This window comes from Carassius gibelio, chromosome B18 (assembly GCF_023724105.1).
Source record: "Carassius gibelio isolate Cgi1373 ecotype wild population from Czech Republic chromosome B18, carGib1.2-hapl.c, whole genome shotgun sequence".
Taxonomy (NCBI): domain Eukaryota; kingdom Metazoa; phylum Chordata; class Actinopteri; order Cypriniformes; family Cyprinidae; genus Carassius; species Carassius gibelio.
This window is the reverse complement of record NC_068413.1, coordinates 10,355,448-10,382,581: the sequence shown is the minus strand read 5'-3', so window position 1 is coordinate 10,382,581 and position 27,134 is coordinate 10,355,448. Positions and strand designations below refer to the sequence as shown.

The window sequence follows — 27,134 nt, the reverse complement described above, 5'->3', positions numbered from 1 at the left end:
TTGATTGCTTCCACTGTCCTCATTTGTAAATCGCTTTGGATTTTTTGGATTAGCGTCTGCTAAATGAATAAATGTAAATACATGTAAATGTAAATATGAATTTGTGATCTCTAAAAGGAGATTATCTCTATATATTTATTCAAGAGCGATTTTGTGCCCACCAAATTAGGCGATTCACTGCGGAACCGAAGAAATCTTGCCAGCAGAGGCGGGGGAATGAAATGCAGGGAACGCTCGCCGGAAGTTGACGGACGTTTTGCAAGCTTTTATGAGAGGAGCGAGTTCAGACACAAAACTAATCTATTGAGAATTCGACAGTTTCCAGTGATTTAATCCCCCATCCCTTCTCTATGGCTTCTGGTTCCAACATGGACATAGAGGGCGCGACCCAGCACCTTCGGGACATCTTAAAACTGGATCGTCCCGGTAAGTTGCCGGGGAAGGGAGTAACGTTTGCTAGGCCGCGGCGCGAGGATGCTGCGCAGCGCTGGACTTCAGCGCGAGCCTCCTGACTACAGTCGCTCAGAAATGCGGGACAGTGCTAACTATGTTTTATAAGTGACAAACATCATGTTTTGTTTATTAATGTGATTGAATGAAAGGAGGGGTAATGTAGCATGTAAGGGCTAAACTCCTGCTGGCGCAGCTGCTTTACTCAGACTGAAAGTGTTGAGTATTTATCGCGACATGACCATAAATCATATTCAAGAGTTTAATGCAATTTATATCCATCACTTTGCAGTGACTTTATAACCGTGACATTATAGCTTTCTGAGAGATGACATGTCAGGTCAAAAAGACTATTTCAAACCCTATCCAACTTTTTGTGCATCATTGCAAGGTTTTGCCTTGTGTTAGAATACAATATGTTTCACCCGTGGTATTTATCATGTATGCACACCTCATATATACTTCTATATTTATTTAATTTGAAATATTAATTGTATTGAAAGTCATTAAAATGATAGTCAGAGAGTGCATTTTTTACAACTTGATTTATCAGTCATTTCTTTCCACAGAGCCCTCTTCGGTAGAGAGCCAGAGAAAACCATCTTTCAATGGAGAGTTGAATGGTGTTCTTGGAGCGGATCTCATTGGTGCAGGAGGACTTGCGACAATGGTGGAGACGACTGCTCACAACTCAGACAAACTTAATGGACAGGACACACAGACTATGTATGTTTTGCTGTCATTAACGCTGTAGATTATGTTCTATGGATTCTTTAGCAAACCATTAATGCAATCATATTGTTATTAGCTTCTTATGAGCCGTAATTTGTTTTATGGACTCGGCTTAAAATGTTTTGCTTTAAAATGTGTCGCTTTAAAATGTGTCTTTTCTATATCTATATGATCTTTAAAAGATGGTTTGTACTTTTAATATTGTTTTCTATTTTAATATATTTCAACATTTAATTTATTCCTTTGATGATAAAAGCGGAATTTCAGCAGTTGTTTTGCAATTTGCAGTTTTCAGTTTTAGTTAATTCAGTCTTCTGTGTCACATGATCATTCAGGATATATGCTGTTTTGGTGCATAAAAAAACTTTTTTTTTCTTGTTAATGTTGAAGCCAGCTGTGCTGTTTAATATTTTTATGGAAACAGTGCTGAATAGAAATTTCTAAATAACTGCATAAGAAATCTTGCAATTTGAGGACTTTATTTTTCTAATAAAACCATATACCTGTGTTTTTGTGTTTTCGGTACCAGCTGCCTTTCAGGAGACGATGGGTCCACCTGTGTGCCCATCAGAGCAAACAATGTTGAAATTGTGTCCAGTCGTGACTCTAGTATTGACAGTAAGGCTCGTGGCAGCAACAAGGTGTGTAAATTAAAAAAATTGGGCAAAACTCTTTATCATTAGCAGTTCAGGGTTCACTCTCATTGAAAACCTAGGAAAATCATTGAATTTTTATTAGGTATTTCCAGGTGTGGAAAGTTATTTGAAAGTTATAAAATTGTGAAAACAATGGAAATGACTAGTCTGTAAAATCTTCCACTAGTGTTCCTTTATGAAAAATGTACTTGGGCAGAAATCTTTATATAATGATTTTTAAAAATGAACTATTGGAAAATAGTCAAAATGAGTAGAAACCCTGGAAGTTGTTGTCTGCTCTCTAAATCTTTTCCTTATGACTCTTCTTATAGGTTAAAATTCAGCCAGTGGCCAAATATGACTGGGAGCACAAATACTACTATGGCAATTTAATAGCCGTGTCCAACTCATACTTGGCTTATGCCATCAGAGGTCAGTTTGCGCACTGTCTTTGTCCATGGCTCATTTAGCACAGTCCTTTGAATAAAATGTTGCTGGGATTCAGCTGAATGGTTTATAATTGTTTTTCACTCACAGGCGCAAACAATCATTCTATGATCCGAGTGCTGCGGCTGGGATCAACCGAGCGTTCACTGCTGAAGGGCTTCACCGGCGCAGTCACGGACCTTGCTTTCGCCCACTTGGACTCCAACTTGTTGGGCTGCGTGGATGAGGCTGGAAACATGTTCATTTGGCAGCTCACCAGCCACAGCAGCAAAATACAGTATCCTCTGTAGATTGAACAGGAATTATGATAAAGATTTTTCATGTTTTGTTACTACATCATCAAGAACAGCAGGTTAATTCGATTTTAAATACAAAAAAACCCCTGTAAAATTGTAAGTTGTAATATTTATTTTCTTTAGTTCTCAAAAAAAAAAAAAAATCTGGATCTATATGTATTGTAGTATAATGCTACTGAGCAGGTGAACTCCTTAACCTTGATGTTTCTTAGAGATGAAGTGATCGTTCACATCCGAAGGCCTGAGGACACTCCACTAAATTCCAACCGCAGACTCATCTGGTGTCCCTTCATCCTGGAGGACAATGATGAGAACCCAGAGGATGCGTGTCAGACACTGGCACTCCTTCATGAAGACAGAGTACGATATTCGCAGAATTTGACAGTTTCATCACTTTCTTTATATAATGCACTTTTATATTATTAGATTTTAAATGTTTTTAACACTATTACTCCTCACTGTGCTTGTAGGCTGAGGTTTGGGACCTTGACATCCTCCGATCCAGTAACAGCTCGTGGCCCGTGGACGCCACAGACCTGAAAGAGGGCTTCATCACCATTAGAGGACACACAGCAGTAAGTCCTGCTGTCTTTCAGCTCAATGTTGAGTCTGCAGTGTTGTAGTAAATAATCAAGAAATTAGATTTGATGTAGCATATAAGTGATTTATAGGATGTGATGTTTATTATTAAACGTATTTCTATTTTTGCAGCGCATTAGTGAGGGAGCTCTGTCCCCTGATGGCACGGTCTTGGCCACTGCCAGTCATGATGGATTTGTAAAGTTTTGGCAAATCTACATTGAAGGACAGGACCAACCCAGGTACTGAGACCTTATGAAACTGAACATGTTCTACTGTTCAAAATGTAGGGTCAGTAAGATTTATTTTTGAAAGAAAGGAATGCCTTTATTCAGCAGGGGTACATTAAATTGATCAAAAGTGACGTTAAAGGCATTTTGTGATGTTATCAGAAAATTATATTTTAGATTATTGTTGTTAATTTTAGCTTTCTGTTCATAAAGGAATGCTGAAAAATGTATTATGTTTTCCACAAAAATATTAAGAAGCGCAGCTTTTTTCAACATTGTTAATTGAATCAGGATAGAATAAATTCTGATAATAACAGATCGCAAATGTTTTTGAGAACAAAGTAAAAATATTAAAATGATTTCTTAAAGATCATGTGACACTGAAGACTAGAGTAATGGCTGCTAAAAATCATGCCATCACAGGAATCAATATATTAAATAGAAAGCTTTACATTTATTTATAGTAATATTTCACAATGTAACTTGTTTTATTACTTTTTTCATTAAATAAATGCAGCTATGATGAGCATAAGAGACTTCTTTCAAAAACACAAAATCTTACCGACTCCAAACCAACCAAACGGTAGTGTATAAATATTAATAAATCAATCAAACAGTGGCATGTACCTTTAAAGTATTTCTCAATTGTTTAAACATTTTTTGCTTTTAGTTGACAAGCTATAAATATGCTCATTTGTTAATTTACAATACTTTGTGTACAATAATCTTATTAAATGTATATTACAAACATTTGACTGTAATTGCTACATAAATGTGTTGTCATTTTATATAATGTTTATACTGTTAATGGTGATTAGCAATATTACAATAATAGTTTGATATTTTTTGTTATTGATTATACTTCTGAAGCTGTCATATAACTAAATCTATAGCCTTGTGAAAAATGTAAATAAACTTGCTCCTTTTGCAGATGCCTGCATGAATGGCAGCCTCATAATGGACGGCCTCTTTCCTGCCTGTTCTTTTGTGACAACCACAAGAAGCAAGACCCGGAGTGAGTATGACGTTCATTAGGGCTGGGCAAAAAAAAAAAAAGTTAATCGTTTAAAAACAAAAAAAAGATTATGATGTTGATTCAGTATCGATTCTCAAAAAACGCAAATCAATCTTTTCCGCTATTTATTTCAGCAAACTTTACAAACAAGATCTGATTAATGTGAATCTTATCATTAGTTTTCTCCACTAGATGTCAGCCTCTTATTTACCTTGCGCAATGTTTCAACAGAATCCTGTCACTCATTCAGTGCTTATCATGATGGAGATACTGTTGACAAGAACAAAGCAATATGCATGATTTGCAATGCTCGGGTGAAATTCTGTTGTAATGCTACAAATCTGTGAAAGCATTTAACATCACACGTAAATGCGTCATGATTTCCGCAATGAATGAATGGATGGTGCAGTGCACTGTTTGGTTAACTACACACCCCAAAAAAAACATGGAAACGCTTGCGGTGTTTTCATGCTGTCGTCTCATTTCATCCCCAGCTTTCAGCTGCTCTGAGAGTCGCTTCATTAGCATTTTACCGTTTAATTTGACAAAACTACCGTCGTATCACATACACAGCAGCTACTAGTTCCTCATGCCAATCCGTCAAAATAAAAGTTTAGTTTAACGTGAAGAAACTGTGTCAGAAATATGACTGTTTAGCAATTCTTAACAATAAATGCTATTACTACTACTAATAATAATTATTAATAAATCTTTATTTTTAAAGGAATAATCACATTTGTTTTCTGTTTGTGAATAGGTGTAAAATACAGGCCTGTGGCTCATAATTTCTTTTGATAAAATTCACCATTTGTAAACTGATGTTTACTGTTCGTTTTTTTTTTTTTTTAAATATCAATAGCATTTGTATTAAAACTAAATTCACTAAATGTTGTCAAAAATAAATTAAATCAAGAATCGAACCAAGAATCGAATCGAGTATACCAAATCGATACCTAGCCCTAAAGTTCATATAGTCTTCAGTGGTCAGCATCCTGAGTCATCAGGGAATCTGACACTGGGCTTTCAGCTGTTTTTTTTTTCAGTTGTGTTTACTTCAAATATTGTCCTAGACACATGCTATACATTCAACTTAACCATTTATTTTCTTCTGAAGAGTTCATTTCTGGCGCTTCCTGATCACTGGAGCGGATCAGAACCAGGAACTTAAGATGTGGTGCACAGTGTCATGGACGTGCTTACAAACTATCAGGTCTGTTCATTTCTTAATTGTTCGATATGTTATTTGGTTATGGATATGATAGCATAAATTTCTGAATTTTAGATGAACTGTAAACTTGTGTGTTTCAGGTTTTCCCCAGATCCATTCAACAGCAGTGTACTACCCAGCCTGAAGGCCAGTTTGGACCTGTCTGCAGAATTTCTCATTCTCAGTGATGTTCAGAGGAAGGTCAGACTCATTATTGTTTTGTATTTTTATATATATATATATATATATATATATATATATATATATATATATATATATATATATATATATATATATATATATATATATAATTCAGTGTTTATTGGTTTAATATATGTAATAATCAAAAAGCACCCCATGGTTGTAGACACCATGAAAGTCATGCTTGAGTGTGTAATAGATGAAACTGCACTGCTCTGTCACTCAAAGACATGCAGTCAAGTAGCAGTCTCTTTGTAGTTTAATTTTCATTGAGTTTTAATTTCACTAGTCCATCGGGATTTTATGCTTTGTGCAGCCTTTTATTTTTTCTTCCAAATTTTGCCAAATTCTTTGACATTCCACTTAAGAAGCAAAATTCCATATTTACGGCTAGATTCTACCACTCTGCCCATGTTTTCCACTTTTCCAAATTTTTTCGAAACACCTTTATTTATATAGCGCTTTATGCAATGCAGATTGTTTTAAAGCAGCTGTTTCTTATATCGGGCTCTAGTTTTGTTTGCTTATTCCCATGGCGTTCCAATCCTGTATGACTTTTCCTTTCTTAATTGGAAACCAAAAAATGTTATTTTGCCTAATGTTGCTTCTTTCCATAAAAATGAAATTAAAGTTGTTGTGTCCTAAAAATCTTATTCATATGTATTTATTCAAGAACCAATGCCATTTGAAATCACTGACAATCAAATCTGACAGAAAACATCTTCAAGCAGCAAGTGTGAAATCTAATCATTGTCTAATTTCCAGAAAGCACTTAAAATAGGTCAATCTTCAAGTTTGAGGAATTTCAGAAATGACTTTGGCACATGTAGAAAGACGGGAAGTATCAAAGTAAATTTAACACTCTCAGTTGGCCAACTCTAGCGTATGTCCTGTTAAAAAGGATTCTTGAGTTTAGGTCAGTGTTGCTATTACAACAAGCAAGTGATGATGTTGTGTTTGATTAACTGGTTGTTTATTAGCAGACTCTGGGTTGTGTGTTTGATATATAGGTATTGTACGTCATGGAGGTGTCACAGGATCAGGAAAAAGGTTGTGCCAGCTTCACTGCAGTTTCAGAGTTTCTGCTTACACACCCTGTGCTCAGCTTCGGCATACAGGATGTCTCCCGCGCCAGACTGCGCCACACAGAGGTCCTTCCCCCTGATGAGGAAAGTGAAAGCATGACGACAGGCCAGTTCCTTTCCTTATTTCCATGCATTTTGTTTATGTAAATGTCTTGCTGTATGTTTAGTGAAGATCCATTCAATTGATGCTTTCTAATATTTTTGTGTCTGTAATATCCTTTCACAGAAGGAAACCAGGGACACTCGGAGTCCAAATCAGGAATCCAGATTAAACTGTACTGTGTGCATACAAAGTGAGTTATTCAAATTAAAAAAAGCTCTTCATGAAGACATGAAGTTTGCATTCAGATCTGTAGTGACGTAACACTCTCTTATGCCCTCAGATCACTACAGGATGTGCAGATCTGGTTCCAGCCCAATCAGGGGGCCTCTTCCTCCCTTTTCATGCCACAGTCTGGATCACAGGATAGCTTTGGTGAGTCTAGAAGTGTGTGTGTGTGTGTGTGTGTGTGTGTGTGTGTGGTGGGCATAGATTAATTTTTTAAATCTAGATTAATCTCACTGTAATCTTTGAATTAATCTAGATTAAAATGGCTAATTTGAATTCTGCCAAAGGCATTCAGAATATGTGTGCTACGCAAATAAAATCAGTGGTGGACAGTAACGGAGTAGCTTTACTTCGTTACTGTACTTAAGTACATTTTTCAAGTATCTGTACTTTACTTGAGTAATTTTATTTTGAGTAACTTTTACTTTTACTTCACTACATTCCGAAGCATAAAATCGTACTTTTTACTTCACTACATTTCATAAAACATATCGTTACTCCCTATAATATATCACGTGCTCCGACACGCAGAAGCGGTGTCTGATTCATCATGAATGAACTGAGTCTTTTCAAAATAAACCTTTAAATCGGATCGCGAATCGCACCAAACGATTCGTTCAGGAATTAGAATGATCCGATTGCAGCTGTTCTGGAGTCGACCACTCACTGATTCAAATGAACCGTTTAGTGCGAGTCTCCAGAAGTAAGAACCGGGAGATCTTGTGAGCGCGCGTGCGTCTGATGTTGCTAAAAGTAAGTTATTAATGTCGAAATATTGGATTAATTATTGTAACTGAAAATCATATTTAGGTCAAAATTTTCAGTTGTTTGGGAACTAAATCCGTTGTAAAGAGTGATCTATTTAAGCCCACTGAAATGCTCGAGTGCAGACACATCAATTTTAGGTAAAAAAAAACAACTTTAAATAACACAGATTAAATACAATAACTCATGCACGTTCAAATTCCCCGCTGCCATAATGTTAACAGATTTATTAAAATGTCCTATGTGACGTCTGTTTTTATATTGTTTATCAACAGTAACGTTATACATATGTATATTGTTTGGATTAACTAGACGAGTAGACAGACATGAATGTTTATTCATAACCGTACTGAAAATAAGTAAATATTGTTAGCTGATGCTAACTGTCTAGCTAACAAGCTTGTTGGTGCTAAGTTGAGGTAATTTTTATAAATAATGTCCAAATATTTTTATTCAACCACCTATATATATATATATATATATATATATATATATATATATAGAGAGAGAGAGAGAGAGAGAGAGAGAGAGAGAGAGAGAGAGAGAGAGAGAGAGAGAGAGAGAGAGAGAGAGAGAGAGAGAGAGAGAGAGAGAGAGAGAGATTACATCTGGGTAGAAAAGAAAGGATGTGATGTTCAGAACATGGTAACTACAGTAATTATTAAAGTGGGAAGAGATGCACCCTGTTTGGCCAGGGTAGTTTTTAAACCATAGACAAGGTTTGAGAAGGAAAAAATCATTATGAAAATATAATTATATTTTCCTTAATGTTCTTCCTAACTTCAGGCCTTATTATCATGTCATATATAAAGTTACAGTACAGACCAAAAGTTTGGACACACTTTCTCATTCAAAGAGTTTTCTTTATTTTTATGACTAAGAAAATTGTAGGTTCACACTGAAGGCATCAAAACTATGAATTAACACATGTGGAATTATATATGGAATTATATTAATAACAAAAAAGCTTGAAACAACTGAAAATATGTCATATTCTAGGTAGTAGCCACCTTTTGCTTTGATTACTGCTTTGCACACTCTTGGCATTCTCTTGATGAGCTTCAAGAGGTAGTCACCTGAAATGGTCTTCCAACAGTCTTGAAGGAGTTCCCCGAGAGATGCTTAGCACTTGTTGGCCCTTTTGCCTTCTGTCTGCGGTCCAGCTCACCCCTAAACCATCTCAATTGGGTTCAGGTCCGGTGACTGTGGAGGCCAGGTCATCTGGCGCAGCACCCCATCACTCTCCTTCTTGGTCAAATAGCCCTTGATGCCTTCAGTGTGACTCTACAATTTTCATAGTCATGAAAATAAAGAAAACTCTTTCAATGAGGAGGTGTGTCCAAACTTTTGGTCTGTACTGTAACTTTGATGTTCTGTAAAACAAACTTTAAATTACTTTGTTCTTATTGGTGAAAATCAGATGGTCAACTCTGTTTTCTCTCAGGTACATCACAGTGTAAGCTTCACAGTGAACATTACTCTCATCAGCGTAGTCCATATCAACAACAAAAATATATCTTGACTCCATATAGTGGTTATTTTGGAAAAAATCCCAGGTATTTTGAGCAGTAGGATTATAAAAAAAATATGTGCTAATATAACATTAAATTAAGTAGCCTATATAAAATTGCAAACATCTATCTTTCAGTACTTTTTTACTTAAGTACATAAAAAATTGAGTACTTTTGTACTTTCACTTGAGTAAGATTGAAAAAGGAGTACTTTTACTTTTACTGGAGTAATATTTTACTATACGTATCTGTACTTTTACTCAAGTACTTGATTTGTGTACTTCGTCCACCACTGAATAAAATAATGACTAAAAGTAAGTCTTTTAGAATGGGTGTCTCAAGCCAGGTGGTGCGTTAGACCAGGGGCTCATCTCCTGTTTCCAAAATGTCTCACAAACTGCTTGAGAAAGCTGTAAACTAATTCCACATTGCACAAGGTGTGCAGTCAACCTTACGCCCGTTTCACACATACTCCGTCTGCAGTGCGTTTTTTTTATGCAACCATGTTAACGGATTCCAGCGTTCACACAGTTGCGGTCCGTCAGTGCGTTCCAGGAGCGGTGCGTCTGCAGCAGTGCAGCGATCGTTTACGTACCGAGTAGGGAACCGCAAACGCGTCCAGTGTGAAAGTACAATGAGTATGAGTCCATGCTGCTTCAGCACCTCATACGAAACGCACGCGGACTGCATACACACTGCAGACGGAGTATGTGTGAAACGTGTGCGTCTTGTCGAGGTTTCCATTGGGAAGCTTCTTAAAAAAAAAATAATAATAATAATTTCCTTGAAGCAAACAAGGCGGCATTTTAGCTGCATCCTGTGGTAATTTCACAGTAGGCATACACACACAGGTTTAAAGACTCGTTCTTGCCCCCTACAGTGCTATTCGGCTAGGTATACATCCACGCTAAAATAACAAAGGTGAAAGCTCATCATAGCTCGCCTAGTATAGACCCAACTCCCAGCCCAACTTTGAGAATAGATTAACTGCAATTTTTTTTTTATCGCCAGATAAGAGTCTCACGTTAACGCCGGTAACAGCCCACCACTAAAATAAATATATATATATATAAAATGTTTAAATGATAAAAAAACGCTTTTCCCTCCTAGGTTTTTCTGACCCACTGGCTGATCTGAATGTGGAGGCAATGAGCTCTGATAAAGAGTCTGGTGATAGTGGATCACAGAATGACCTGAGTAAGATTCTGGCTCTTCCAACTCCAGCTGACTTCATGAGTCCAGCCCCATCAGCCTTGCCCAAACTCATGACCCCAGATGCCTTCATGACGTCCAGCACCTCCGTAAGCTTTTAATACTACAGATTCATCATAAGGTCCCTTCAGAGAGGGTGATTATTCATCTTAGCTCTCCTGTTTTTTCAGATGCCCGCTTCTCCTGGCAGCAGTGCCAGCAGCCTGACCATAGTCACGGCCATGAGCAGCTCAGATAGCGGTGCAAGGTGGGGAATTTAACTCATTTATAATCTTTCTGTTACCCATTTTTTTTTTTTTTAAGTCCTCAAACTTTCCAGATTTTCATGAGTGTTTTAAAACTTTTGGATCCTACTGTGTGATCTGAGAGTTAAACGTGGGGCACTGTGTCTTCTCATGCACTCATAGGCATTGCTCAATATTCTTTCTTCCAGAGGTGGAGATGATCTGGCCCAGAGCCCTAAAATGTCTGTTGAATGTGGCAACAGCAGCTTGACTCTGAATGCCAGCGCAGGCAGTCCAAGATCCAACTCTATCCTCATCTCAGGCCTTGGGGAAAATATCCAGGTACTAATGGACATGTCAAACTGCATATAGTGATATATTGATGTCCAGTAGCCCTGCCTTTGTTTTGGTGTGGGAGGTGTTATTTTTTTAAGATATTAAGATATTAGTGCTGGGCAGTATACCGGTTCATACCGAATACCGTTGTTTATTTTAATTTTTTTTATGATATGAATTTTTAATATACTTCAATACAGTATGTCACTTAAACAATGTTCAGAACATGGTGCTTAAAATGACAGTAAAGACATATTGTTACAAAATATTCACATTTAGGTTGGTTTATTTTTTTGTAAGAAGTATCTTATTAAAGAAGTCTTTTCCTGACACTTTTGAACAATTCATATTAATTAATAAATAAAAATCGTTCTGCCAGTAAGCTTTTGAACCATTTAAATGCTAATGTCATTATAGTAGATATAACTTATAGATCTGTATCGACTATCCATCTGAAGAATTCAGATCAGATTTCCGCACTCACAAAACTAAGGCACAGACTGTCAGTCTTTTGAGATGATTTAAATGAAAAAACTCATTTAACAATTCTTTTGTTCATAATTCATCCCTCCATCCACTCCATCCGGTTAGGCTTTCTCTCCCCCACTTGTGCTCTCTCCATCCCTTCTGCGAGAGGCCTTTCTGCTCTGTGAAGCTGCTCCTTATTCTCACAGACTTCCCCTTCATTATTTCCTATCTCCTCCTCCTCCACAGGTTTCCTCTCCAAACCCTCCTCTCTCCCTGGATCTCCAGGTCTTAGACCCCATAGTTGTCCCCCAGGCCTCTCCGACCAGAGCTCGCTCTCCGGATGTCATCTCCTCTGCTTCTACAGCAATGTCCCAGGACATCCCCGAGATTGCCTCAGAGACCCTGCAGAGGGGGCTGGCTGGTGCCGCTGCTGACTCAGGCCCCGTCCTGCATTCTGACAGTATGGCATCAGCCGCATCAGTCCTCCACCTCTTGTCTCCAAGAGCCCGGAGCAGTGCTGAGCACAGTTTGCTGCCTCTGGAATTGGGTGCAGCATCCGTGGATGGAGAACAGAGACACAATAACACACCCTCACTGCTGGAGACGGCTCTGTCGCAGGAGAACGCAGTAGCGGCTGGAGGATCCTGTTCTGACAGCAGTGTGAACCACACCTGGCCCGCAGCACCTGATATCACACGAGAAACTCGCAACAGCTTGAGAGACAATGGTTTGGGAGACTGGTAAAATGCTGCTCTATAATAAAATATTTTTTTATTTATACACAACTAATTAGAAGCTTTTTTTGAAAGAAGTCTCTTATGCTTACCAATGCTGCATTTGTGAACTTGTGAAATATAGTTCCATTTTAAAAGAACTGTTTTCTTTTGTAATATATAATAAGCTTTTTAAAACGTATTTAAAATGCAGTTTATTTCTGTGATAGCAAAGCATATATCGTCATCCACAAGACTGGTTTGGTTTTCTAGAAACATTTATTATTACTATTAATGTTGAAAACAGTTGTCCTACTTTATATTTTTTTTATGGTAGTAATATTTCACTATATTAATGATTTTACTGCATTTACGATCAGATACAAATACTTTTTTTTTTTTTCAGATAAAATAATTCTTAATTATTCCAGGCCAGTAGTGCATATTTTCTTTTGTTTGTTTTGTGATTTATGTTGATATGTTAAGTTAATATTAACATTTAGTATTTATGTGTCTGGGAGTTTTATGATTTGTGTGGTGTATAGAGAGATGATACATTTTGAGCAAACCGTGATACTTGATTGACTTAATTTGATTTGATTGATAACATTTGATAACTTTGTGTTGACTGTTTCCTTCCAGCTCTAGAGAGGAAATAAAGGACAGACACATTTCTTCTCCATACCACAGGCGCACATATCACCTGACTCAGAACGACAGTCAAGATGCAAGTGCAGAGCAGAGGTACACTTCTGGCGTATCAACTGTTCAGCTGTCTGTGCCAATTCTGTAGCTCAGGTCAAATTACTATGCTTGTTTTTCAAGTGCATTTGCTCAATTGCTCAATTTATGCCATCCATCCATCTTAACTTTGCATATGCTTGTTCTGCCACAACCCTCTACGAACACCTTGGCAATATAATGGCCATTGGCTAGTAAAATTTTTAGTTTACTCGCCACACTGATATACTATTTTACACACGTGTGTGTGTGTGTATATATATATATATATATATATATATATATATATATATATATATATATATATATATATATTATTCCAATCAGCTTATCTTTGTAAAATGGCACAGTTTCTTAATCAGTCAGTCAAGCATTATATTATGGTATTAAGCAATATTTAATGATATAACTGTAGAGATTAGAACTTAAACTTGGTAACCATGTGTGAATGCATATTTGTCATTTTAGCTGAATTTAAGACTGGTGATGATGCTTAAGATATTTTGGGTCATTGAGGGTTTCTGTAATAAAAAAAAAAAAAAAATAGTAATGGATCATATTTATTATTATTAAAAGATAATACTACTTCTAATTCTACTACCATTCTAACAATATACAATGCACTATGGATTGATGAGCTGCTGGGTTCATGAATATTAATCACGTTGTCTGGGTTCGGTCGAACAGATTTGCTGAAATCAAAACAGGGACAGTAATAGATGAGTGCCAACCAATGAAATTGCCATTTGCGCATTAGCTCCGCCCACTATCGTAGAAACCGGCTTATCTGCTTGTACGAAAAAGTTGAATAATTCTAAATGAACTCCATTATTTTGACTGGAGAATACAACAAATAATATAGTTTATATGTATCGCGTCGATTCAGCGTATATATATATATATATATATATATATATATATATATATATATATATATATACATACAGTACAGACCAAAAGTTTGGAAACATTACTATTTTTAATGTCTTTGAAAGAAGTTTATTCTGCTCATCAAGCCTGCATTTATTTGATCAAAAATACAGAAAAAAATGTAATATTGTGATATATTCTTACAATTTAAAATAATTGTTTTTAAATTTATTATACTTTCAATTATCATTTATTTCTGTGATGCAAAGCTGAATTTTTAGGATCGTTATCACATGATCCTTTAGAAATCATTCTAATATGATGATTCATTATCAAAGTTGGAAACAGTTCTGCTGCTTAATATTTTTTCAGAACATGTGATACTTTTTTAGGATACTTTGATGAATAAAAAGTAAAAAAAAAAAAAAAGCTATTTTTAAAATATAAATATTTTGTAATAACTATATACACTACTGGTCAGTAATTGTTTTTTATTTTTTATTATTATTAAATCAATACTTTTATTCAGCAAGGATGTGTTAAATTAATAAAAAGTGATAGTAAAGAAAATATATTACTAGAATATAAATTATTAGATTTTTTTTTTAATAAATGCAGTTCTTTTTAACCTTTTATTCATCAAATATATTAGACAGCAGAACTGTTTCCAACACTCATAATAAATCAGAATATTAGAATGATTTCTAAATGATCATGTGATAGACTGGATGTTACATGTGACACTGAAGGCTGCAGTAATGATGCTGAAAATTCAGCTTTGCATCACAGGAATAAATTATTTTTTTAAAAGTATATTCAAATAGAAAACTAATATTTCACAATATTACTATATATATATAAAATATATATATATAAAAAATAATTATAAGTCGCAAGGCTATATTTATGTGATCAAAAATACAGTACTATGATTTAAAATAGTTGTTTTCTATTTTGATGTATTTTAAAATGGAATTTATTCCTATGAAGGCAAAGCTGAATTTTCAGAAGCCATTAATCCAGTCTTCAGTGAAACATGATCGTTCAATTAATTATTTTATTCTGATAAAAAGCGATATTTCATATTATCATCAATGTTGAAAGCAATTGTGTAAATATGTAAATTAAGGGCTGTGTCGGGGGTTTCCTGTAGCGTCAGTCTTTAATACCTTGATGATGATTTTGCTCATCTTTTGTCTTTCCCTTTTATTTTTTGCTCTTGCTGTGATGGACAGTGATCATGATGACGAGGTTGCCAGTCTGGCCTCCTCCTCGGGAAATTGTGGCCCTCGCTCCTCTCACAGACTTCCTGTGAAAGACTGGAAAACATCTCCCCGCAGCTCCCCTAAGCTCAAGAGGAAGATCAAGAAGGATGAAGGGTGAGTGAGCTGCACCCCTTACTATGGAAATCTCCCTGATATTAATGTTTTTGTTGTTTAATATAGGATTGAGCAGTGAGCCCCTTCAGTCATATAATCTGATTGCGTGACTGATTAGATCATCTTTGTTTTTCTCCCTTCCCAGAGAGTCCTCACAGTCTAGACAGATTGAGAACCAGGTAAGTCTGTTGATCCCCGGCATCACAATCCGAATGCATTGTGTAAACCCAATGAAAATGCATGAAGGCTCGTTTTCTGTCCAGTCACCGTGATTCATAATATAAATAAAACATTAATGCAGTTGAGACAGAACCTGATGAATAACAAGGCAAGCTCAGTAGCGTGAATGTTCTGCTGTGACTGTTATGACTCTTACAACTGTGCTGACATCAGTCAAGCATCCCCGGAAGTCCTTGAGCTTCACAATGGAGGAATAAATGTGCCGTTGTGTCCTCAGATGAGCACAGAGGTGCAGGATGAGCTCCTACAGATGTTACGGAGCCAGCAAAGAGAGATCGCTGAGCTAAGACGGAACCAGCTGGAACTTCTGCAGAGAGTCACCAGCCACATGGACGCCGTGCAGAGCTCCATCATGGCTCACATTGAGCACGCCATGTTGGCTCAGCAGGAGCAAGAACGTATCCTTCCACTTCGGAGTAGATTTGTAGTTGAAGATTAGATTAAACACAAATGAGCAAACAAATCATAATTTTTAAGTTTCTTCATGTTGCACTTTTTTGCATGCATAGGCTTTCATCAACGATTTTTTTTAGGAATGTTACCAAGGCTACATGGACTGAGATGAGTAATATTGATATTTTAGCCGATCATATTTCTTGGCCATGCTCACTTTACATGCTAATTAAAATCCAGAAAGATAAAAGTCCCATTCTCCGGTATTTTCTGCAGTTTACTATCTTTGAAATATGTCACATTACGTACGTTAAATGCATTATGAATGACGCCATAAACCAAGAAGCTACATTTTAAAGCAACTTAATAAATGATCTAAAATTACAATGTTAAAATAAAACTCTAACCCCATTATAAAAGGAAAAAGCTGATATGAATAAATTCTCTAATGCATTAAATCATTTGTTCATATGCATATACACAATAACGAATAATCACTTTGGATTGATCAGGTCCATGTAATATGTTGTTAACTTTAACTGGTAACACAGAGAGAAGAATGGAGAGAATTCTGGCTGAAGGACAAAGCCGGAACCAACAGCTCCAGGACCAGCTGGTTCAGCAGCTCGTCCAGACTCTGAACAACAGTCTCTGCAACCGGCTAGACAAAGTTTTGCGGGAAGAAATGAAGAAGACCGTCCCACAGGGTGAGTGCTTATGTTCTGAACACAAGAGCTCAACTGTACTTTTTTACTCATAGCGTTCAATACAACAGTGAACATTCTGCTCTTCTTCTCTAGTTGTGAAATAGCTGGAGCAAAGACTTTTACTGATTGAAGGCTTGTGTGGAGCTTTAGGTGACCTTTCTTTCTGTTATGCAGCCATATCGAAGAGTCTAGAACCTGTGACTGGACAGATGAGCAGTACCATCGCTGCCAAGTTAACCGCAGTGGAAGGAACACTGAAGGAAAATGTCATCAAAGTTGTTAAATCCAAGGTCAGTGGCTGAAAGTTTGAGAATGAACAGACTTAAATAGTTTTTTTTTTTTTTTTAATCCAAACTTGACATTTGTTTTGATATTATTTTCCAAATGCTGAGTTAAAAACAGTTCTGTCTAGAAAGGATGTTTCTCTGAAAGACATACTACAAACTGAGCGGTTCAGAAGAAGTGCACCAACTTCTATGCACTGATGTAGCACTGAATAATTCATTGCGAAACACCGAACAGGCACAAACTTTTTGTCCTATTCTTCTATTCACAGAACACGACGGATGCTATCGGCCGTGCTGCTGCAGAGGCCATGCAGGGTCCCATCCAGTCAGCCTACAAAGAGACCTTCCAGAGCATCGTGCTGCCCGTGTTTGAGAGAGGCTGCCAGTCTATGTTTCAGCAGATCAATGACAGCTTTAAACAGGGAACCAACGAGTGTAAGAGCTATCATAGAAGACTTCACAACCCATCTGACTTTTTTATTTGAGCTTGTTTATGGTAATGAAACGTTAAGTAGAGTATATGAATGAATCTGGCAGATTGTTGAATGCTCTTAGGCTAGATTTGCACATCTTGTAGCACCAGCTAATTAAGAAAACTCTTCTGTGTTAAGCAGTGTTGTAATGTGTTGCTGTAACTAAATATCTAATGACTTCACATTCTCCCGCAGACATCCAACAGCTGGAGATGCACATCAAGAACAGGAAACAGCGGGACCAGGATGCACGGGATCCTGTGATTGGCCAGCTGCAACAGATGATTGACGCGCTCCAGAATTCTCAAGACCAGCTGGCCACCACTGTGACGACCAGCGTGTGCTCTGACGTTCAGCATCAGCTCCACATGATCGTGGGAAAGTAAGCCTTACCATCACACGCACGCAGCAGAAAGCTCATCCAATAATTATTAGAAATTAGGGATACAACAATAAAAAAATAAATTCAGATCTGCTCCAAAAGATTCTGAGTATCAGCTAATACAAAACCGATATCAGTGCAGTTTTTTTTTTTTTAATAAATGTAGAATTTCTACACTTCTGTGTGTTGACCTGATTGTCACTCACTACTAAATCTAGACAACTTCTTTTTAATGAAAAATAACATGGAAAAAATATTATCTTTGACAAAAATTCCATTTGAAACTAGATTAGTGGATAATTTAGCATAGAATAGGGCCCTATGATTTCCGCGATAAGGAAAACACTGACGGAATTGCAAAATCTAATCATAAAAATGGAATTCACAGTTTATCGCGGAATGTCAAGGAATTGCTCAAATTTTGAATTATTTAAACAAAAGTAGGTCATTACACTTAAATCAAACCACGATATGGACTAGTACCTGTAATATTAAGCCGCAAAAGTCGATTTAAATATGAATCCTGCATGTTTTGCGTGTCTCTGTTTATGAGTGGTGCAGATGCGTGGGGATTTCAGCATCTGCCGAATTTAAATACACAACAGTTTTTGGAACTCTGCATTGAGCACCTTAGAAATGGATTGGCAGGTGGGGCACTTGAATTCCTGTCAGTAGAGTTGGTTTGTGTTACAGTATAAAGTATGTAGTATTAAGTTGAGTAAATCACTCTGGAAGTAGAATCCTGTCTTTTGTTATAAAATTTGTCTAGACTAAAGGTGTCTGTCCTCTCTGCAGTCTGCAGGACTCAATCCTGACACAGGTGCAGCGCATAGTGAAGGGAGAGGTGAGTCTGGCCATGAAGGAGCAGCAGGCAGCTGTCACCTCCAGCATCATGCAGGCCATGCGCTCGGCCGCAGGAACACCTGTACCCTCTGCACATCTGGACTACCAGGCCCAGCAGGCCAGCATACTGCAGTTACTACAGCAGGGCCAGCTCAATGAGGCCTTCCAACAGGTCGGTTACTGATCGCTAGACACGCGTGTCTATTGTCTCACAGGTCGGCCTGTCATGATTTTGTGATTGTTTTTAGGACTTTTTATGGTTAGTAGAGGTGCACTGATTGACATTACAACAGTTAATTTAATAGGTCTTTTAACACACTTTTACAAGCCACATTATTCAATCATTAATTTATAGCCTCTTTCACACAGCCATTCTGGAAAATACACAGAAAATGTGTCCCGCGATTTGTCTAGGGATGGTTTGATTTTGGTTCGTTCACCCTGCCACTGCCCTGAATTTCACACAACCCATAAAGATTTGGATGTGACGTGTAATGTGAACAAAATACATGGTTTCCATCTGTAGTGTTTTGTTTAGGTTAAAGGGTTCATTCACCCGAGGATGAAAATTTGTCTATTTTCTACTCGCCCTCAAAGCATCCTAGATTTGTGACTTTCTTCTTTCAGAATAATCCAATCTAAGTTATATAAAAAATTGTCCATGCTCTTCCAAGCGTTTCAATGGGGGTAAGAAGGTGTTTGAAATCTGGATAAATAATTTTTCTAACATCTTCTGTCAGCAGAAGTGAGAAAAAGTGTTTAACATTTGAAATCAGGATATTTATCTCACAAAAATGCATGAATTTGCTAAAAGGGGCCTTTTTCACCCCCCGGAGCTGTGTGAGGGACGTTTTATTTACAGATGCGTGCACATTATTTGACGTCTTCTGAACTATTGACAACAAACACCCTCTTACCCCCATTGAAAGGCTTGGAATAGCAAGGACAATATACTATATAACTCCGATTGGATTATTCTGAAAGAAAAGAGTCACGTACACCTAGGAGGGTGAGTAGAAGGTGAACGAATTTTCATTCTCGGGTGAACTAACCCTATAAGCAATGCAAATCGCTAATAGCCAAATTAAGAATATGGAAACGTCATAAGTAACAAGTGCTGACAGTCAAATCACAGTAACTATGTTATTAAAAGGTCATGGAACCCCCCGTTTCAGCACTGGTTAGTTCTCACCACAGTTAAAAAAAAAAAAAGCTAAAAATGTGGGCGTGGTGCTCTGCGAAGTGGAGTTGGGGGGAAAAGGGGAGATCGACAGCACAGACAGCTTCGGGTTCAGACAGTTTAATTTTGCTCCAATTGAGTTAAATAAATAAATAAATGTACAGCCATTTGCCCTCTGCATCGAAAACATTTATATGAAAGTGCTATTGCAGCTATGATAGCTTTAGGGCTTATTCTGCGGTGTTTATTTAAGCCTTTTGATGGGTTGTGTCACTAAGGTGTAAAAACAGTTACAATCACTGTGAATGAATCACATTTGTGCCAAACTTTTATTACAAAGCAAAAACAAACACAATCCTTCGATCCATGAACATTTCTCTGTTAATGTGCGTGATGTCATGTCTCATCAATAAAAATGAGACCCCACCGCATCATTGATGTACTGTAGTCAAAAAAAGCTTAAAACTAACCAGTTTTCTCCAATAGTTAAAATTATCAGATGCTAACATTGTCTTCTATGATGTGCAACACAAACACCTCTGCAAAAATCTCATAGGGTTTCATGACCCTTTAAGTATACTCTGGATTTGTATTAATAGATTTGTCAATTTAGTGGTTGTAGGGAATCACTGTAATTATTAGCCTTGAAAATTTAAACTCTTACTATCGTCTCTCTATAAATGTGATCATCTTTAACAGTAACGCTGTATTGTGTTAGTGTGTCTTCTCCAGTTTTTTTCACCGACTGCTCGCTGTGATTTTTCTTGCAGGCTTTATCTGCAGCCGACTTGAATCTGGTGCTGTACGTGTGTGAGACCATTGACTCCCAGCAAGTGTTCGGCCAGCAGCCCTGTCCACTCCATCAGGCCGTCCTTCTGTCTCTCATCCAGCAGCTCTCCACCAACCTGAGCACACGCACAGAACTCAAGATCAGGTTTGTTCGCTTCCACTCCATCAGTCAGTGCAGTCATGTTCTATACTTTCTTTCTTTTTTCCCATATGTCCTTTATATGGAAGTTATTCCTTCAGCTCCCCTCGCAGTTTGAATGAGTATGCGAGATCATGCACAGCGCTGTGCTTTTAATGATTAAACTTAAGTATTTATTTATAGTCCTCTGTATTTTGTACGTGAGCAAGGGCAAAATGCAGATTCATGTCATAGTATATTAATGCTTTAAGACTCAAGACATCGTCTCTTTCTCCTGTGGATGACCTTGTGTTGAAGGGGACATCAGCTTCTGTGGCACTGCTGCATTGGGCTGCAGTTATTAAAGTGCTCTAAAGAGTCAGGACTGCATTAGAGTCCTCTGCTGGGGGAAAGGGACCAGCTCCTGTGAATCACAGAGTAATGCTCTGCCTATGTGCTGCCAAGTCCCTTTACTGCTTTAAACTGCTCTGTCTGCCTGTCCTTTCTCTGAATTGCACTCTGCAATTCTAGTGTTTCATCCGGCCCATATGTGCATAGACATTACCATCTGTAAATCTGTCCTCTTTCTGAACGGACATAAGGATGGTATTTTAAGTAGGAAGACTATCTATTTTTAGCGCCTGAATTAATATTTACAGGAGACTGGGCTTTTGTTCATGACTACGAACATTAGATGGCTCCATATTCAAAATAATTAATGAAAATGTAATTTTCATTAGTATTTAATTGTCAACATCTGTTTTTTTGTGGAAACAATGATACTATTATAGTGATAATAACTGCCAAAAAATGTGAAGTAAATATAATTAAAGAAAAAATTATTTTAAAAAAAAATTATTCTACTTCTATTCAGTAGCGATATGTTCAAAAGTGACAGTATAGACATAATGTAACAAAAGATTTCAATTTCTAATAAATGCTGTTCATTGAACTTTCTGTTTATCAAGAAAAACCCTGCGTCTTGTTAAATATGTCATGGTTTCCACAAAAAAATTAAGCAGCGAAGCATTTTTTAATATTGATAATAGGAACCAATGTTAGAAACTTGGCATCTACAGTGTCTGAAGGTATCATGAAATGCTTCAAGTGAACTTTAAAATATTTGTGAAGGATCATGTGATACTGAAGATTGGAGTAATGGCTGCTGAAAATCCAGCTTTGCTATCACCGAAATGAATTAATTAAAAAAAAAAAAAATATGAGAATAGATTTTTTAAGTAAAGGTATTGCTTTGGAATATTTATAACATTGTGGTGTTTGCCCAGTAGACAAACTTACTGGTTAAAGCAGCATACTGTATGTGCCAGTCCAGGCCTGATTCATGAATATTAATTAACTAGATTGGACGTTCACATTAGAATACCAAAGAATGCTATTATGAACCAGTTAATATTCACACACTACACCTTAATACCACTTTGGGTGTACAGTACATAAGACACATTTATGCATTCAGTAACCGCTAGGAGAGTGCACCAAAGTGGAACGAGCAGGAGTCTCTGGGCACTTTTTTAGCTTGTTGTTTACCTGAACACTGTGTAATGTGGCACTCATTGCATGTGTTACTTTTAAAGCAAGTCTGGCGTTAGTGCAACAGCTGCTTCACATTATGTAACACTTGGTTAAAGAAAAACAAGAATACTCAGTAAAACTAATATTAATATGGATTATGGCTTTGAAATCTTTTTGGATTGGTATTCCTGGCCTGGTTATTTTTTGTGCTACAAGAAGTTGCCTTTTTATCTAGCATCACACAGTATATTCATTCCACCTATCTCTGTGTCATGCTCCAGAGTTTAACATCAGCTTTTATCATCAGAATACAAGTGTGTGGAGAGTGATTTCAATGTACCGGGAATGTAATATCTCTCCGGGCCAGTAGATTATAGTTGAGATAACAGCACTGTGGGCTTGGAACAGGGCCTACACATGTGAAAATAGAGCAAATTGCAATGAGGCATGAAAGCTTAGCCATCTGGACAGGACTACACCGTAAAGTCCTGGGGATATTAAGGTCATTGTATTACATTTCCTCCATTTGTTTTTTCTTTTTTTCTTAATCAGAAGCTTTAACTTAATGGTCGCTTGTGAGGTAATTAAGATGACCTCTGTGCAACATGCAGCTCAAGTCTCTGGTGGTATCATACACCAGTGTCTATTCATTTAAAGAGGCAGATGGAGAGAGAGTTTTCCAGACAGGTGGTGTTTCAATAATCCTTGATGGACTTTATAAAATAAAAAAAACTCAAGCAGCCTGCAGAGAAGACCAAAAAAAGCTTTAGCCTAGAATAGCTTAAAGAAATAACAAACATGATCTGTTAGCACAGCTGTCAAAAAACAGCAGATTTGTGTTTGAGGACTGAAATGAATGACTTGTGCCGACCACATACACTACCATTCATGGCTTCAAATAAGATTTCAAATAAGTCCTCTTGAACTTTAATCTAAAAATACTGAAAAAATGTATGGCCGATTCTCTATTATGATGAAATATTTTCACAATGAATAATAATAAGAAATCAAATCCTCATCTTTTAAAATCAGTATATAAGAATGATTTCTGAAGGATCGCGTGACACTGGAAATTCAGTTTTGAAAAGCTTAGACCTCTTGCACTTTTGGAGTTTAATATTAATACATTGTTAGAGGTCTGGCCCAGTGCAAAGTGCCTCTAATATTAATGAGAATTGGCTTCAAAGCAAACTGGTTATCGTAACAGGAGAGATTAAAGGAACTTAGCCTTCCTGCAAGAACACTTTGATAAAATAAATGAAAATGGTTCCTCCAGTTGAATCAAAGTCTGATGTGAGAGAAAACATTTGCTCCTTCATGACGCAGGTGATTGCATGATGCTTGCGCTGATGTTAGCGGCTATTTTATAGTTGTTAGCCAAGAAACTCAAACTGCCTGAAGCAAGCATTTTATGGGTTCCCATTCATTTCAAAGGCACTTGTTCGGAAGTATGCGAATTGAAATCTGCCAGTTTTGCTCATGAAGGTTTAGAGGCAAGTGACATAAAATCTGTAGAAAGGGAAAAATTTACATTTCATCCTTTTAAGGTTCGTGGAAAAAATATCTGCAATAATATGAAATATTTTTCACCTATGAAAAACCGGTTTCATCAGAATACGCAGCAACTTTTGAATGCCCATAGTTTAGGAAAGATTTCTACCCACGTGACCCCTCTCTCTCATTTGTCTGTAGCTATCTTGAAGATGCTGTAATGAACCTGGACCATGGTGATCCAGTCACCAGAGACCACATGTCTGCAGTGCTGTCCCAGGTACGACAGAAGCTCTTACACTTCCTGCAGCAGGACGCCCACGGCCCGCTGAGCAAGCGTGCTCGGCGCCTCATGATGATGCTGCAGGGTCTGGTCAGTCACTAGAAGAGCCCCTCCGGATGACGCAGCTGACATCTTCACATTGTTCTGCAGTCTCGTAGATGACCGTCATGACCTCATACCACCCTGCTGTTCAGTTGCTTTATCTGTGCTCTGCAGCTTATTGGCTCTCTCAAGTAGTACTATTGGGAGTTGTAGTCCAGGCTTGGACTATATATAGGTGGCTTTGGACTACCCCCCCCCCATCTTTCCCTCCCTCGTTCCTTAAAGACTATTTTTGATTTAGTTTCTCGGCACATGTGAATAATCCTCAGTTTGTATGCAACACCACCATGAATGCAGAACGGGACATGGTTACTTCAGTTTTTTCATTATGCGTTCAATACCAGGAGACCACTTTTTTTTTTTTTGCTTACTGTGAGGAATGGATGGTTTCCTGGCTGCTCTGCTTTTTTTTTGTTCCCCTATTATTATATATTATGGTGGAATGCTGTCGAACGTTATCGCTAAAGGTTGCATTTAGGCCACTTATCTGACTCCACTGTTTTGCTGAAAATAATTTGGCCGAGTTGCTGCTTTGTCATGTCAAGTGGAGCGTCATACATGTTCCTGGAATTTTTGTTAATGCTATTTGAAATGGCCAAAGCAAGTTTTCAATTCTGGACTATTGCAAAGTCGACCCATTTTCCAATCAGCAGAGCCCTGTAAAATATAGAAGAGGGCTTATTATGTTACCAAGGAATGCTAACAACATATTAACTTAGAATTCTTCAAGTGGAGCCTCGAGTCTGTAACTTGTAGTACGTCTGTAAGTCTCTAGAGGGCAGGCATTTATGTTATCATCTTTCTAATTTTATATGCTGCTTATGTGATTTTTCAGCTCTTCTGCAGAATTACACTAAAGTGAATGCAACAAGGCTCTTTTTTTTTTTAAATACAGGGTTTTTTTCTGTGAAAATTGTCTTTCTGTATCGCAGCACCCAAATATTTGAAAGTGTTCGAGAAAGTGGCCCGTTCTAGTTGATTGTATTTGATTTAGACTGAGATTGCAACACTTGTTTTTGATTAGGAGGGACTGTATGGTCATGCCCTCTGATAAAGGAAGAACAAAAAGAAAGTGCCTTATCAGACTATTGTGCATCATATATTGGTAATCGGGTCCTCTGAACCTACATTGGGTGCCACGTTGGTGTGTGTGTGGCTCCAAGCAAATTTTCTTTTTCACTAAAACACGGAATTGAAGTTGGGAATGGACAGGTTTGTTACTGAAATATTTTCTTGCAAGTGCTGTAAGCTGTGATCTGATTTTATTTTTTCAGTCATTTATTCCTCACAAGTTTCATGCTAATGCGAGGAGGAAGTGCCGGCCCCGTTGATTGTGTTTGTGTTTGTGTTAACTCATTATAGTTCCCCTGTCGTCTTTATTTTTAGAGCTGGGCATATTATATCCATAGCCATTTGCAGCAGTCAATGTGGCTCATTAGGACATTTTTACAGGGTGTAAGCAATGTGTCCTCTTTTGTTTTTTTTTCTCATATGTATAAAAAAAAAAAGCTCTGTAACCGACATGATCCTGCTGCGCAATTGTGGGTAAATCTGAGGCGCTAGTAAGGATGTATTAAACTCAGCATGCTTGCATGCTAATGGTGAGAGCCATGTACTCAAACATAGTTAACCTGTTTTTACAAATTCAACACCCCACTTTTGTTTAATCTTTGTAAACCTGGATTAATCCTGTTTCATCTTCATTTCTCTTTCTTGCATAGTATAGAGTCCAGCAAAGACGACCTGTGATCAGATCGATTCTCTGATTCAGTTTTATGTTTTGTCAGGTTGAAAGCGTCCTCTTGTCAGTTTTAAGATTTGTTGCAGTGCAAGGTTAATTGATTTTCGATGCTGTTTTAGACATGTCTGATGATGTCTGGGTTACTGTACTAATACACATTGCCTTCAGTTTTTGAGGCTTACAAACTTTTTGTTTTTGTTTGCATTGCAGGTTGTGTATGAAAATGTAATTGTAATTTTTTTTCCCATTGTGTTTCGATTTTTGTTCCTTGTGTTTGCAATTCTGTTGTATATTTTACACTCATTTCTTTCATTGTAGACTTTTTGGAATAAAAAAGGAAAACATTGTTCAATGTTCAGTAAGACTGTACACATTTCTACATATGCCTGTTTTTATTATTTCAATAAGCTTTGGCACCTCCTTAATATGGATCAAATATATGAAAAGACAAACATGAATAAAGTCAATAAATAAATTTTTTAGCTTGATGATAAAACGTCAATGTACTAAATATTTTAGATGCATAGAACTTTAAAAATTATAATTTAAACTGCAGTAAAACCTTTTATTTGTGAATAAGTTACTCTTAGTTATTTACCTTTTGTGAGGTGTTTTTAAAAATAATAAATATGGGATATCATCAGTTATTCATGCATTACGCTCAGTATATAATATGAATAACACACAAAACCTATATCATAAAATCTGTATAATGTATAATACAGCACACATCTGAGTGTGTAATTATAATTGATACAAACTATGGTCATACTTTATTTTACCATGTCCTTGTTACACATATTACATGCATTTACTACGGTAATAACAAAATTATGCATAATTAATTGCAACTAACCCTAATTAGAATCTATACATCAAGTACATTTGTTAATCTTATTGCTGGAATATGCTACGGATGTGTAATAGGCTAATAACTGTTAGTGTAATTCGTTTATTACAGAGCAGTACACAAGTAGTTAAAATAATAAAATATAGATTTTTATATATGTACGTGAGCTACTGACGTTATCATTATGTAATGTTTTCTGATGACTTATTAATGAAAGTGTATGTAGACCAGCGTATAGTAATGCGTGAGTGAAATGAAAAGTTGTGCTCGAGACAAACCTCCGTTGAGCAGACAGTCA

General features: G+C 37.0%; 1 protein-coding gene across 2 annotated transcripts; it reads left to right on the top strand.

The window, feature by feature from the left end:
- Positions 1-173: 173 nt before the first annotated feature.
- On the top strand, positions 174-26,344 carry LOC127977314 (enhancer of mRNA-decapping protein 4). 2 transcript variants are annotated; one of them, XM_052582160.1, is made up of 30 exons: positions 207-426; positions 1,020-1,176; positions 1,712-1,823; positions 2,150-2,249; positions 2,355-2,541; positions 2,773-2,920; positions 3,031-3,135; positions 3,272-3,381; positions 3,887-3,952; positions 4,301-4,384; positions 5,499-5,594; positions 5,693-5,792; positions 6,803-6,983; positions 7,104-7,170; positions 7,261-7,352; positions 10,592-10,782; positions 10,864-10,940; positions 11,127-11,259; positions 11,968-12,461; positions 13,077-13,178; positions 15,281-15,424; positions 15,570-15,603; positions 15,882-16,062; positions 16,609-16,764; positions 16,939-17,054; positions 17,321-17,486; positions 17,720-17,906; positions 18,702-18,921; positions 20,700-20,863; positions 24,062-26,344. In XM_052582160.1, exons 1-30 carry the CDS (start codon positions 351-353, stop codon positions 24,243-24,245), a joined length of 4,230 nt encoding a protein of 1,409 aa, XP_052438120.1. In that variant the 5' UTR covers positions 207-350; the 3' UTR covers positions 24,246-26,344. The 2 variants fall into 2 exon arrangements, with proteins under 2 accessions (XP_052438122.1, XP_052438120.1); XM_052582162.1 differs by lacking the exon at positions 3,887-3,952 and having other exon boundaries at positions 174-426.
- The last annotated feature ends 790 nt before the right edge of the window (positions 26,345-27,134 follow it).